General features: G+C 44.2%; 1 protein-coding gene across 5 annotated transcripts in view; it reads right to left on the minus strand.

The window, feature by feature from the left end:
- Positions 1–1417: 1417 nt before the first annotated feature.
- LOC140388134 (uncharacterized) overlaps positions 1418–16123 on the minus strand; it is a 65896-nt gene continuing 51190 nt past the window's right edge. For all 5 annotated transcript variants that reach the window (XM_072471830.1, XM_072471832.1, XM_072471831.1 and 2 more), the window contains 2 exons: positions 5150–5249; positions 1418–2897 (listed from right to left, as the gene is read on the minus strand). In XM_072471830.1, coding sequence (XP_072327931.1) covers positions 2844–2897; positions 5150–5249 — 154 coding nt within the window. In that variant the 3' untranslated portion in view covers positions 1418–2843. The remainder of the gene's footprint in view (positions 2898–5149; positions 5250–16123) is intronic.

The raw sequence follows: 16123 nt of genomic DNA on the forward strand, positions 1-16123 counted from the left end.
CACTGTGCTGGTAGGGAGTTCCCGGATTTTGCCCCAGCGACAGTGAAGGAGCAGCAATATATTTCCAATTCAGGGTGGTGAGTGACTTGGAGGGGAACCTCCAGGCGGTGGGGTTCCCACGTATCTGCTGCTCTGTCGTGGATTTGGAAGGGGCTGTCCAAGGAACCTTGGTGAGTTCCTGCAGTGCATCTTGTGGAAGGTACACAGCTGCCACCGTTCCATCGGTGGTGGAGGTTTTGAATGTTTGTGGAAGGGGGATGCAATCAAACAGGCTGCTTTGGCCTGGATGGTGTCACGCTTCTTGTGTTGGAGCTACACTTATCTAGGCAAGTGGAGAGTATTCCATTACACTCCCAACTTGTGCCTTGTAGATGGAGGACAGGTTTTGGGGTGGGGCGGAGGGGGATCAGGAGTTACTCATCATAGGATTCCCAGTCTTTGACCTGCCCTTCTCAGTGCATCAGAGGAATTAACCTGGTGAACACCGAATTGGCTTCAATCCAAGTACATCCCTCCTTAAGCAGGGGGGGGGGGGGGGGGGGGGGGGAGAGGGGAAAGAGAAACAGCACTACTCCAGCTGGTTTCACCAATGCCCTGCAGAGCTGTAGCAGGACTTCCCCCACTTTAATATTCCATTTCCTTGCAATAAAGGCCAATGTCCATTTGCTCATTATTACTGTAGACCTACCTGCTAACTTCATTAGTGTACAAGGACCATTCTGTACTGCAGCAGCACTCATTTAAAATGTGTCATTTAAAAAAAAATTCTTAAGTGCACAACCTCATTTCCCCACATTACAGTCCTGCCAAATTTTTACCCACTCAATATATCTACAAACCTTGGTGGACAGTATCCTCAACTTTCCTACCTTGGTACAAGTCAGCCCCTTCATCGAAGTCTTATGTAATCTATGTTATGTGGATTGTAAAGAGTTGAGACCCCACCACTGATCCTCATGACACCAGTACCTTAGTTTGCCAACCCGAAATCAACCCGACCCATTTATCCCAACTTTCCTGTCGGCACCTCATAGTGTATTTGGATTTCCAACATCCTCAATAATTAAGTTAGGCAGGATACAATTTCCCCAAACCAGATTTAGAAAGTCACAATGCAATGTCCTGCCACCTGTCATTGGGGAAATTGTTAGTCAAACACTGTCATTACAGATTCTAACTGGCCTATATAGTTTCCTACTTTTGTCTCTCCTTGCCCAAATTGTTTTCCAATCTACTCAAGACTTTCAGAGTCTAGGGAAGATCTTGACCAATGCATCCATCTCTACAGCCACTTCCTTCAAGACCCTAGGATGCAGGCCCAAGGACTGGACAGCCTTTCATAACATTGCTCTTAGTAATTGTGACTATGCTCAGTCATCCTTGCATTCATTAGCAATAAAAAGGCAAAACAGTAAAATGTATTGGACACTTTTTAATCAAATTAAACATTAGGTTCAAAACAAAGTTCAGACATATACACATTAAAAAGTCAAACAAAACAATGACAGTACTCAGCATGTACATCTCAACAAGCTATTTCAATAATGATGAATCCTTGGTACATGAAATGACAAAAAGAAAACAACAAAAAAAAGTTAGCCATTTTCAACTTCCACCCTGCCCCATCCAAAACCCATGTATAACTTGCATTTGGAATAGCTACTATTCAAACAAAACATCATACTCCCTTCTGATCCAGCTATGGCAAACATTGCTGGATGTTGGTTTATTATATTGCTGTTCTTATTAGGGATGAATTCACAGGCTGGTAATATAAACACTTCAAATTGGACAGAATACAAATTTGTTGATGTGTAACTATAGTGTGTAAGTTTTCCCCTTCATAGTCTCAGTTTACATGCTGTGAATGTGAAGGTACCACAACTGGTCAATTAGAGAAAATTGCAACAAATCTATACCAATTTGTGAAGCCACCATTTTAAAATATTGGGTAGCTTCGCAAACTGAAAACAAATCAAAGGTTCCTTCAAATTCAATTATACATATATTAAACAATCTGGCAATTTGAAGTGCAAGGATAAACCTTTTGGTTTTGAGAAACTGGCTTAAGTAGTATTCTTCATTAGGGTGGGGTAGGGTACATATTAGGGAATAAAAGACTTGTGCATTCATCAATACGGTCAAAAGGAACTCCAAATACTGTTGCTAGAGGATTGATTTGGTTTCGATTGAATACATTGGTCCTCATCATTGTAGGTAATCTTCAGAACTGTTCATTCTACTATCCTTGCCTGCATTAGGAGCTCAGTTGCAGAATAGGATTTACATCACTTCAGAAAAAAATGGCACAAGATAAATTTAAGTCCCCTTTTGTTACAAGCAATGAGACCATGGTTCATTAAACCACTACAGCCTTGTGTTTGGAAAAAAATATGCAACATATATATTGATCTTTCCAGGCAGTCACTTTACTTCCATTAGATTGATGCATTGAACTCAGCAACATGATCTGCTCACAAAGCAGATACAATAATCCTGAAAGAGTTGCAACATCTGTACATGTCAAATGAAAATGTCTAATTCGCAGTTATAAAATAGTCAAAATGAATCTACTTTTACACAGCAAGTAAAAATGTGTTTAAAAATAATCCAAAACAAGCGTTATTTATTTTGGTCTTTTGTTTGAAAAAGGTTCAAAGATTAGTTCTGAAAAGACACCAAACAATACACATTGAAATCCTCCTGAGAAATCATTTATTACACAGAAATAAAAGTCATGTAAACAAGTTTTCATCCATGACACAATTGAATGCATCTTACAGTATTAGATTTTAGTCAAATAATTTATTGCACAGATTCATGGCTCTTTTGGTAGGTCTTGCTCAAGACGAATCCAAATTAACATCAACTCTGCAGATTGGGCAACTTGAATTTCCCTGTAGGATAGAAACGGTAATTAAATCTTGGCACTGTGTTGTCACCAACTATTGGTACCAGTAAGCTGCAAAATGCCCATCAAGGATTTTTTTTTGCACTCATGTTAGATCTTAATTGCTGCTCCAATGGAAGAAAATTGATAAATCACTAATAAATGTAAAATTCATAAATGTGATTTACATCAAATGAGGGAAAGTATGAATTGTCAATCACTTTCTTACCAAGAAACAGATCCAAAAATGCAAGTGAAAAAATGAAATGAAAATCGCTTATTGTCACAAGTAGGCTTCAAATGAAATTACTGTGAAAAGCCCCTAGTCGCCACATTCCGGCGCCTGTTCGGGGAGGCCGGTACGGGAATTGAACAGTGCTGCTGGCCAGCCTTGGTCTGCTTTAAAAGCCAGTGATTTAGCCCAGTGTGCTAAACCAGCCTCAAAGTGCATCACATCTAGATTTATGCATGTATATGCTGAACTGTCTGGTTTAGCTCAGTTGACTGGACAGCTGGTGTGATGCAGAACAAGGCCAACAGTGCAGGTTCAAATACTGTACCAGCTGATGTTACTTATGAAGGCTCCATCTTCTCAACCGAGGTGTGGTTAACCTGCCCTCAGATTAGAATCACCACCAGTCAGCTCTCCACCACTCCACCCCCTTCAAAATGGGGAAAAGCAGCCCGTGGTCATCTGGACGATGGTCACTTTACCTTCACCTATGCTGAACTGTCAGATACATACAAATGCATTCTTGGAACGCAGAAACAAGGCATTGCAAGGTGGTCCTGATTTTCTTTGGGGGGGGGGGGGAGAGAAGAGTATTGTTCAATCTTTAGAAATTTGGAAGCGTTTACTTATAGTTCAAAAAATAGTTACCACCCAGAGTTCTCACAATATTAGTCAAATGGCCAACTCAAGCCACACAAATTTGTTAATGAAACTGAAACAACAATGAATATTTATTACCCATTGATAGACACGTAGCTGCAGCAGGCAGAAATTTAAAAGATTCAAAGCATTAAAAAAAGTCCGATAGGAAAGAGTCCATTAACTTGGGAAATTCTAAAAAATACACAAAGTTCTCAATAAACCAAATTTACTCGACTGTCCAATTTTTTATTTAAAAAAATATATATCTTTAAGGTTTTGCAGAATTTTTCATCATAAAACAGTAGTAACAATAATAACAAAACAAAATAGAGTGAACATTAACATATTGTACTAACAATTAAATAGACATTACCCCACGCGACTCAGTCTTCCCACACCATCCCAATGAAGCACACACCCACCACCCCCCCCTACGGATTGCTGTTGACATTTTAATTTTCCCCGAGAAAGTCGACGATCGGCTGCCACCTCAGAGAGAACCCTAGCGTAGACCCTCTTAAGGCAAGCTTTATTTTCTCAAGGCTGAGAAACCCAGCCATGTTGTTAACCCAGGTCTCTACACTCAGGGGCTTCGAGTCCCTCCACATTAATAAAATCAGTCTCCGGGCTACTCCGGCCAAGGCGTCAGCCTCTTTCGCCCCCCCCCCAAACTCCCGGGTCTTCTGACACTCCAAACATCGCTATCTCTGGACTCGGCACCACCCGCGTGTTAAGCACCTTGGACATTGCCCTCGCGAACCCCTGCCAGAACTCTAAGCTCCGGGCATGCCCAAAACATGTGGACATGGTTTGCTGGGCTGCCCTTGCACCTCGTACAACTGTATTCTACCCCAAAAAACTTGCTCATTCTCACTGCCGTCATGTGTGCCTGGTTAAATTGAATTATACTGAGCCTGGCACATGATGAGGAGGAATTAACCCTGCCCAGGACCTCTGCCCACAGACCCGCTTCCAACTACTCACCTAGCTCCTCCTCCCACTTGCCCTTGCACTCCTCCACCGGGGTTTCCTCCGCCTCCTGTAGTTCCTGGCAGATATTCAACACCTTCCCCTCCCCCACCCTGTCCTGTATCCTCAGTGGCGGCAGCATCGGAAAGGCCACCACCTGTTTATCCCCATTAATTTTACGAAAACCTGAACCAAGATTTTTTTCTGGCAGCGGCTGATAGTAATTTATCAGCAACTACTATGGAATGAACTAAATGCTTTGCAAAAACAATGCAGTCTAATTTTTCTTTTTCCAGTCACTATGTTGTACCTTGTCCCAATGGATCCACTCCCGACCCAACCTTTAGCACCATTCTGAATGATGCTGAAATAAGCACTTCAGCAGAGCATGCAACATTTCCTATGCCAATGCATACCTTTAACCAGCGGTCAATGCACCGACTGTGATAGTCATGAAGACATGGCAAGATCCTCAATTTTTCTCTTGCTGTGTAGTCATTGAAGCAGATATGACACCTAAAAAAAAAAGATGAGTGGTGCATCTTACAACTGTTAATTTTTTTAAAAATTACATTTTGCAACTTTTCATGTAATGTATGCAGGCAGATCCCAACCAACCCAACAGAAAAACTCAAACTAATTAGGCAAATGTCAGTGACTGTGTGGGTTGTATCTCAAACAACGGCGAATCAGACTACGGAAGGAAGATAGATCACTTGGTTGCATGGTGTACCGAAAACAACCTCTCTCAATGTTGGAAAGACCAAGGAACTGATCATAGACTTCAGGAAGCATCGCACGACGATCCCCCCCAATCGACATCAATGGCTCCGAAGTGGAGATGGTCGATAGCTTCAAGTTCCTGGGGGTCACCATCACCAACAGTCTGTCCTGGTCCACTCACGTTGATGCAACAGTCAAGAAAGCCCAACAGTGTCTCTACTTCCTATGGAAGCTAAAGAAATTCATGTCTGCATCGACTCTCTCAAACTTCCACAGATGGGCCATAGAGAGCATCCTATTTGGCTGCATTACAGCTTGGTATGGCAACTGCTCGGCCCAAGATCGAAAGAAATGCAGAGTGTGGTGAACTCAGCCCAACGCATCACACAAGCTTGCCACCCTCCCATTGATTCGGTCTATACCTTCCACTGCCTCAGGAAGGCAGACAGCATTATCGGAGACCCCTCCCACCCAGGCTTGCCTTCTTCCAGACCCTTCCATCAGGCAGACGATACAGAAGTCTGAAGATTCACACATCCGGACAAAGGAACAGCTTCTTCCCCACAGCTACTAGACTCCTCAACGACTCTCCCTCGGTCTGATCTGTTCCCAGTAAGAACACTATTCATGACGCCCTATGCTGTTCTTGCTCATGTATTTGCTTTGTTTGGCCCTTGTTCCGCACTGTAACCAATCACTCTTTGTCGATGTACCATTTATCAATGTACTCTGTTGATTATTCTTTTTATCTACTGTGTATGTACTTGGATATATGTGACAATAAACCAAACAACATTATTTTGGGAAGTTATAGGGACTTAATACTATATTAACAGAAGCTTCCTTTGTGCAGTGTTTACACAAGTTGAAGTTTATGAAGTTTGTAATGCAGGGAGCAAGATTCCCACAAACAGTACAAGATGATCCATATGAGGGATGTTGACAGAGGGATAAATGAGAACTCTTGCTTTTCTTCAAATAGTACCATGCAATCTTACATATCCATTTAAGAAGGGCAGATTTTAGAGTTCTGCAAGGTCAGTTACCAGTTTGCAGCCTGTATTAAATGTCACAAATCTGACATAGTTGGGCAGTACACATTAGTCAAAAGATTGTAACATTAGAGGCCATTTGGCCCTTTGAGCCTGCTCCACCATTCATTATCATGGCTGATCATAATAGCCTAATCCAGCTTTAACCCCATCCCCCAATATCTTCTTGATCCCCTTCGTCTCAAGTGCTATATCTAACAGCTTCTCGAAAACATGCAATGTTTTGGTCTCAACTACTTCCTGTGGTAACGAATTCCACAGGTCGACCACTTTCTTCTCATCTGTCCTAAATGGTCCACCCCGTATTCTCAGATTGGTGACCCCCTGGTTATGGATGCATCCCCACCATCAGTAACATCCTTCCTGCATAGTGCTCCACTCCAGTGTAATCCTTAACATCACTTACGACATTGCAACAGGGAAATAAGGTGAAAGCTCATCACCTCAATCGAAAGCGTAGGAAGGAAAAGCAACAAAGTACCAAGAGAAACAAAACAGAATAAAAATGTTAGGACCAAGTTTGAAAAACAAACTGGTCAAAAATTTGCTTATCTGCTTAAAAGTTGAGAGATTTAGGTAAAAAAAAAAAAAAAAAAAAAAAAAAAAAACTTAAAAAAAAAAAGAATGGGACAGAGTAGAATAGTCCCAGTACTAGGCATCTTCATGCTGTCCAGGAAGACTATGGCAATACCATACTATATTATAAAGATGGTCACTAGGATTGCCCAAAGAACTCAGACTACAAATTTAATCATAAAATCACAAGATCAGAGATTTACCTCTGCCGGTGGTTTGGGGGGGGGGGGGGGGTGGAAGTGAGCGTAAGGAGGAGGGGAGAAGAGAAAGGGGACCAGTAAAGAACAAATGATCAATAAGGCATAGGCCAAGGGGACAGTATGGCCTTAAGACTGTAATTAATTCATAACTATGTGTATATCCAGGTCAGGTACAGCAACAAAAAAAAAAAAAAAAACTGCATTGATGTCAGTGTATAAAATTGCTCCACAAGTGTGCACAGTACCAGCAAGGAAGCACTTAATGCTGCTCCCGAGTTGTCCAAGGTGATTGACGCCCTTGAAGAAAAACTGGAAAAACACACACATATACGTGAACCATAGGACTTGACCTGGCAGCTTTCAGTAATTTCCCTAGGATATACCAGTTAATGGATAACAGGAGTCAACAAAGTTCTTAATATAGCTTCCCATGGCAGCACATTCACTTCCTCTGGTAGACAAAACTAACACCTGTAACATGACATTTAACATGTCAAGCGGGCCAGAGTTTGAGTAATAATCGGGGTACCTCATTATAAATAATGTATTCTTGAGGACAAGAGAAAATGTTTCTGCTATTTGGCAAATTTGCAACAAGGAGGCACAAACTCAGGATCAGAACAACAAGTGGAAAATTATAGACACTCCACACCAACCCCGCCAAAGAATATTAGAACATGAAGTAGTTCACAATCAAGTGTCCTATTGACACAGGAAACTACTTAAAGTTAAACATTTGAAAGGAAGAAAAACAACAATTCAGCTTCAGTTGAAGGAGCTAGTGCTCATGCTCAAACTTCAATTCTAATTCTGAAAGTACTGAAACATGGCTTGAACCCACTTGATAGAGAAAGCCTCTATCTTGAATGATAAGCAGGTGATAAACAGATAAAGGAAATGCTTTTATGTGAAGATGTCAAACTGGCTGTAATTGTTAGGAAAACAGGGGGGTTTAAGGGATATATTTGTATTGGTAAACATTAGAAATAAGGTATAGTCTTTATTTAACATTTATTTGCCTGCAAGGGTAACACCTATAGTTAGATTCATGCTAGACAAAAGGTGTTTGTACGTCAGAGATGAACCAATGTGCTTAGAGGGGAACTCAGCTCTGCTAGAAACAGTAGGTTTAGAAGGCTAGACAGGGAACATCTCAATTTAGTAATGGTCATGAAAACCAGCTAGCTAAGGAAACTAGAGAAATGAAGAGCAATTTCCAAAGTCTGAGGTTAAGGACACTGGAACAGAGAACTATTCAATAAAGACAGAGCTGGCGGCAGAGGTGCTAGAAAGATATCTGAAGTGATTTTCAGGTTTTGGAGATTTTACTACAGCCTGTGGAAGGAGTTGAAATTACAACAGGAAAATCGGTGGCTGGATCTTGGAATTTGTGTTAAAGCAGTTAAGACAAAGGCTAGCAACAGGGATCTAGTGCAGCTGAACACGTGGCTAAAGAACTGGCGCAGGAAGGAGGGCTTCAGTTTCTTGGATCATTGGGATGTCTTCCAGGGACGGTGGTGCCAGTACAAAGGAAAGGTTACGCTGAACTGGAGGGCCAACAATATCCTGGCTGCGAGGTTTGCTACTATGGTTCAGGTGGGTGGGAATCAGAACAGTAAGTCAGAAAGTGTAGAGACGGGATGAGCATGGTACCAGAGCCAGGCTGGCCAAGAGGAAGGGCAGGCTGGGGGAGGTTGAACTCAGTGGGCCTGGAGTGTCTGTTTCAATGCATGGAGTATAACAGGTAAGACAGGTGAACTGTGTATGGAGCCGAGGGCCAGAATCGGTTGCAAAGAGGGGATCAGACTGCAAGAGTTGGTCAGTGCCTGCGATGCATGTGGAGATGGTGGAGGGTCAGGGAGTGGCCCTTGTTATTGAAAATATGGAGATGCGTCATTTGAAACATGGAAGTTTGGCAATATCTGGTCTGAGAGAAACATGAGAATACAGGGAAAGATCCCACAAAGGGTTAACAGCAGCTGTCAGGGAAGGATTGTAAAATGCAGATATCCTTGGTCAAGCAAACAAGATTTTGAATGAAGTCAAAAACAATGGCTCACACCTTCATTGAAAGTAACTATCTTAGTAAGCATCTGGAAAAGAATGGATGAGGTTCAGTTGAATTTGGTGAGAATTCTAGGTGTGAAAATTTGCTAATACCAGGTAAATTAAAGAAAACTGGAGACTATCAGTCTACGAGAAACATAATTCAAAGCCAAAATCAAAGTCAAAATTATGAGCTGAGGACACAATGGGAAAATAAAACTATAGAAATGGCAGGAACCAAACCAAAAGTAACACCTCTTGAAACCAAAGCATTTTGAACATCACAAAGGAAACAATGTAATCAGATCTGAGATGAAGTCATGTCAAAATGAATACTTAGTTGGATTAGAAGGTTTAGATCAAAGATATTTTTCTTTGATTGTAAAAAGTAAGAGTTACTTTACAATAACGTCATAAAAACTTAACTGTTAGAAAGAGAATATAAACCCGAAGAAAGGAGACAGCAGGCAGAACCAGAACGCAAAGAGAGAGAGAGAGAGAGAGAGAGGGGAGAAGCAGAGTCAGATTACAGTCAGCTCGGCCATGGGAAAGGGACAGGGAAAAGCAGCCGAGCTAAAATAGCGAACACATCTAAGGAAGACTAGAATTTAAAGAGTAGCCAGATTCAGCTCAGAGATAGCCAGCACAGCCAGCTCTCATATCTCGGCACATGGGAAACATAGGACACAGCAACCGAGCTCATCAGCGAATACATCTAAAGAAGACCAGATTTTAAAAAGATTGATTGTCAAGTTGGGTCTGAAGGTCCCTTCAACCAACCAGAAGGGTCCAGAAGCAAGATCTTTTTACTTTTCTGTAAAGACAGTGATAATACATCTTTTAAAAAGAGAAAAATATATATAATAATAAAATAACTTAAAAGTTTTAACCTGAAACAGTGGTTATTAGTCTACTTTACTTACTTAGCAATGCAGGACCCAGGATCGATGCTACTAAGTGGTAAGTAGATGAAATCTTCGGTGGAGGTATGGGTTATACCGGGGGATAACTTGAAAACATAGTTTGACCTGAATAGCACCCACTGAAGCCTGTATCCTCAGGGAGTGAGAATCCTTCATCACCATTTCGAATGTCGGCCCTTTTTGGTATAGGGGGACTTCTAAGAATAGTGGTGAGTTTTCAAAAACACCCTGCAGGCTTACTGGTCAACAGAGCAGCTGGTGGGCTTCCTGAAAGGGAAGTTCACCCAGCAACACGAGAATCTGGACGACCTGGCCTAGGCAGTGGATTCGAGAAGGTGGTGATCGACTGCATGGAGACGAAGCTGGAGGCCCAGACAATCCTGAAGATGGAGGTGGTGGTGGGGGAACACAGGGAGCAATTTGCCTTGATGGCAGTGGAGATGGGGCTGATGAGAGATCAGCAGAGGCAGCTCCAGGAGAAAATTCAAGACCTGGAGAGCCGATTGCGCAGGCAGAATATCGGATTGTAGGCCTGCCGGAGGGGAGTGAAGGAGCCGCTCTGGTGCGCATGTGGGGAGGATGCTGGAGAAACTGCTGGGAGAAGGTGCATTTGCACGGCCTCTGGAGATGGATCGAGCGCACAGGGCGCTAATGAGGAAACGCCAGGGGAACGAGCCGCCGAGGTAGATGGTGGTGCGGTTGCAAAGTTTCTTGGACAATGAGTGGATCATGAGGTGGGCCTAGCAGATAAGGCGTTGCACCTGGGAGGGCAGTGAAATCAGAGTGTACCAGAGCCTGGGTACAGAGTGAGATTTAATAAAGGTAAAGGTAGCCCACCACAAGGAGGGAGTGAAGTTTGGGTTGCTGTACCCAGCAACCTATGGGTTGCTGTACCCACCTCTGTGGGTGACCTATGAAGGCCAGGAGCTGTATTTTGGCATGGACTGGCAGAAGAAGGCAGTCTTTGAACTTGTGGAGATGCTTTGGTGCCGTTTTAATTTGCGTTTGGGGCCATTTTCTCGGCTTCAGGCTTGTTTTTGTTCTCTGTTGGAAAATGGGGGGTTGATCTCTTCAAATGGACTTGGGGTGGGGTTGTTTTTTGTTTGCACTAGTAGGATGTTTGAGAGGGGGGGGGGGGGTAGGGAAATCAGTGGGGGTAGGATGTTAGGTGCCATGGTTAGCGGGGGCTGCCAGTCTAGTTCACAGAAGCACTGTGAAGGGTAAGCAGAAGGTTTGGGGGGGGGGGGGGGGGGGGGCGGGGGAGAAATGGTACTGCTCACAGGGGTTCGGCTTTTAAAGTGTATGGGGAGGGTGGCCCCGAGGAGGTGCAGGACCAGGGCTGGAGGCTGGACCAATAGGGACTATGGTTGATCAGCAGAGAAGGAAGGAAGGAAAGACTATCTGTGTAAGCTATGTTGGCTGGGGTTTGTTGGTTATATGGTTTTGTTCTTGTTGAAATTTGATGTTTAAAATTGTTAAAATTATGAATGCCCCAATAAAATATTTTCTAAAAGAGACAGGACTGGCTGCTAAATATTCCAGGATATCAGTGTTTCAGGCGAAAGGGGGGGGGAAGAGCTCGGTGTTTCAGGTGAAACGGGGGGGGGGGGGGGGGGGGGGGTTGCAATACTGGTTACAGAACATTTTACAGCTGTACAGAGGGAGGACGCCTTGGATGAATCAAGTAACGAGGAAGTGGGTAGAACGCAAGAAACAGGAAGGGGCAGTCACTATGATGGGGGTGTACTACAGGCCTCCCATCCCTTAGGGCTAGGGATCTGGATGGTGAGGAATTTGTTAAGTGTGTCCAAGGAGGATTTTTGGACAATGTGGCCAGTCCGACTAGAGAGGGGGCTATACTGGACCTAGTACGCCCGGCCAGGTCACCAAAGTTGCAATGGGAGGAAAACATGTGGCAAACATAGAACATAGAACGATACAGCACAGTACAGGCCCTTCGGCCCACGATGTTGCACCGACATGGGAAGTCAAAAAACAAAAGCCATCTAACCTACACTATGCCATTAGCATCCATATGCTTATCCAATAAACTTTTAAATGCCCTTAATGTTGGCAAGTTCACTACTGTTGCAGGTAGGGCATTCCACAGCCTCACCACTCTTTGCGTAAAGAACCTACCTCTGACCTCTGTCCTATATCTATTACCCCTCAGTTTAAGGCTATGTCCCCTCGTGCTAGCCATTTCCATCCGCGGGAGAAGGTTCTCACTGTCCACCTTATCTAACCCCCTGATCATTTTGTATGCCTCTATTAAGTCTCCTCTTAACCTTCTTCTCTCTAACGAAAACAACCTCAAGTCCATCAGCCTTTCCTCATAAGATTTTCCCTCCATACCCGGCAACATCCTGGTAAATCTCCTCTGCACCCGCTCCAAAGCTTCCACGTCCTTCCTATAATGCGGTGACCAGAACTGTACGCAATACTCCAAATGCGGCCGTACCAGAGTTTTGTACAGCTGCAACATGACCTCATGACTCCGGAACTCAATCCCTCTACCAATAAAGGCCAACACTCCATAGGCCTTCTTCACAACCCTATCAACCTGGGTGGCAACTTTCAGGGATCTATGTACATGGACACCTAGATCCCTCTGCTCATCCACACTTTCAAGAACTTTACCATTAGCCAAATATTCCGCATTCCTGTTATTCCTTCCAAAGTGAATCACCTCACACTTCTCTACATTAAACTCCAGTTGCCACCTCTCAGCCCAGCTCTGCAGCTTATCTATATCCCTCTGCAACCTGCAACATCCTTCCGCACTGTCGACAACACCACCGACTTTAGTGTCGTCTGCAAATTTACTCACCCACCCTTCTGCGCCCTCCTCTAGGTCATTTATAAAGATGACAAACAGCAACGGCCCCAGAACAGATCCTCGTGGTACTCCACTTGTGACTGAACTCCATTCTGAACATTTCCCATCAACCACCACCCTCTGTCTTCTTTCAGCTAGCCAATTTCTGATCCACATCTCTAAATCACCCTCAACCCCCAGCCTCCGTATTTTCTGCAATAGCCTACCGTGGGGAACCTTATCAAACGCTTTACTGAAATCCATATACACCACATCAACTGCTCTACCCTCGTCTACCTGTTCAGTCACCTTCTCAAAGAACTCGATAAGGTTTGTGAGGCATGACCTACCCTTTCCAAAGCCATGCTGACTATCCCTAATCATATTATTCCTATCTAGATGATTATAAATCTTGTCTCTTATAATCCCCTCCAAGACTTTATCCACAACAGAGGTGAGACTCACCGGTCTATAGTTGCCGGGGTTGTCTCTACTCCCCTTCTTGAACAAAGGGACCACATTTGCTATCCTCCAGTCCTCTGGCACTATTCCTGTAGCAAATGACGACATAAAAATCAAGGCCAAAGGCTCAACAATCTCTTCCCTGGCTTCCCAGAGAATCCTAGGATAAATCCCATCAGGCCCCAGGGACTTATCTATTTTCAGTCTGTCCAGAATTGCCAACACCTCTTCCCTTCGTACCTCAATGCCATCTATTCTAATAGCCTGGGTCTCAGCATTCTCCTCCACAACATTCTCTTTTTCCTGAGTGAATACTGACGAAAAATATTCATTTAGTATCTCGCCTATCGCTTCAGACTCCACACACAACTTCCCATCCCTGTCCTTGACTGGCCCTACTCTTACCCTAGTCATTCTTTTATTCCTGACATACCTTTAGAAAGCTTTTGGGTTTTCCAAATACTTCTCATGTCCCCTCCTTGCTCATCTTAGCTCTCTCTTTAGATCCTTCCTCGCTACCTTGTAACTATCAAGCACCCCAACTGAAACTTCACACTTCATCTTCACATAGGCCTCCTTCTTCCTCTTAACAACCGATTCCACTTCTTTGGTAAACCACGGTTCCCTCGCTCAACACCTTCCTCCCTGCCTGACCGGTACGTGCTTAACAAGAACACGCAGTAGCTGTTCCTTGAACAAGCTCCAAATATCCAGTGTGCCCAACACTTGCAGCCTACTTCTCCAACCTATCTCCACCCCCCCCCACCCCCCAGTCATGTCTAATGGCATCATAATTGCCCTTCCCCCAGCTATAATTCTTGCCCTGCGGGGTATACTTATCCCTTTCCATCACTAACGTAAACATCACCGAATTGTGGTCACTGTCCCCAAAGTGCTCACCTACCTCCAAATCTAACACCTGGCCTGGTTCATTACCCAAAACCAAATCCAATGTGGCCTCTCCTCTTGTTGGCCTGTCAACATATTATTGTGTCAGGAAACCCTCCTGCAAACATTGGACAAAAAACGACCCACCTAATGTACTCGAACTATATCTTTTCCAGTCAATATTTGGAAAGTTAAAGTCTCCCATAATAACTACCCTGTTACTTTCGCTCTTATCCAGAATCATCTTCGCCATCCTTTCCTCTACATCCCTAGAACTATTTGGAGGCCTATAGAAAACTCCCAACAGGGTGACCTCTCCTTTCCTGTTTCTAACCTCAGCCCATACTACCTCGGAAGAAGAGTCCCCATCTAGCATCCTCTCCGCCACCGTAATACTGTTTTTGACTAGCAGGGCCACACCTCCCCCTCTTTTGCCTCCTTCTCTGCGCTTACTAAAACACCTAAACCCCGGAACCTGCAACAACCATTCCTGTCCCTGCTCTATCCATGTCTCCGAAATGGCCACAACATCGAAGTCCCAGGTACCAACCCATGCTGCCAGTTCCCCTACCTTATTTCGTATACTCCTGGCATTGAAGTAGACACACTTCAAATCACCTATCTGAGCACTGGCCCCCTCCTGCGAAGTCAAATCTGTGCTCCTGACCTGTATACTCTCAATCTCTCGTACCCTAAAACTACAATCCAGGTTCCCATGCCCCTGCTGCATTAGTTTAAACCCCCCCAAAGAGCACTAACAAATCTCCCCCCCAGGATATTTGTGCCCCATAGGTTCAGATGTAGACCATCCGGTCTGTAGAGGTCCAACCTTCCCCAGAAAGAGCCCCAGTTATCCAGAAATCTGGATCCCTCCCGCCTGCGTGTTTAATTGCTCTCTCTCCCTATTCCTCATCTCATTATCACGTGGCACAGGCAACAACCCAGAGATAACAACTCTGTTTGTTCTCGTTCTGAGCTTCCATCCTAGCTCCCTGAAAGCCTGCCTGACATCCATGTCCCCTTTCCTACCTGTCGTTAGTGCCAATGTGGACCACGACTTGGGGCTACTCCCCCTCCCCTTTAAGGACCCGGAAAACACGATCCGAGACATCACGTACCCTTGCACCTGGGAGGCAACATACCAAACGTGAGTGTCTCTCGCTCCCACAAAATCTCCTATCTGTGCCCCTATTGAGTACCCAATTACTAATGCTCTGCTCCTCTTCCCCCCCCTTCCCTTCTGAGCAACAGGAACAGACTCCATGCCAGAGGCCCGTACCCCGTGGCTTACCCCTGGTAAGTCCCCCCCTCCCACAAGTATCCAAAGCGGTATACTTGTTGCTCATGGGAACGACCGCAGGGGATCCCTGCACGGACTGCTTCTTCCCAGTCCCTCTTACAGCAACCACAATTCCATAAGCTTTTAGATACTCATGGAAAAGGACAGGTGTTGTCCTAGGGTTAAGGGGCTAAATTAGGGGAAGACTAACTGAATAAAAGCAAATTGCTGTGGATGCTGGAATCTGAAACGAATGAGAAAATGCTGGAAAATCTCAGTAGGTCTGGCAGCATCTGTAGGGAGAGAAAAGAGCCAACGTCTAGAGTCCGATGACTCTTTGTCAAAACTGAAGACTAGCTACAACCAGATTAGGCAGGATTTGGAGGCAGTTGTTTGGGAGGCGCTGTTTGGGAGCAGTTGATG

The sequence above is a fragment of the Scyliorhinus torazame genome, chromosome 13, assembly GCF_047496885.1.
Source record: "Scyliorhinus torazame isolate Kashiwa2021f chromosome 13, sScyTor2.1, whole genome shotgun sequence".
Lineage (NCBI taxonomy): Eukaryota > Metazoa > Chordata > Chondrichthyes > Carcharhiniformes > Scyliorhinidae > Scyliorhinus > Scyliorhinus torazame.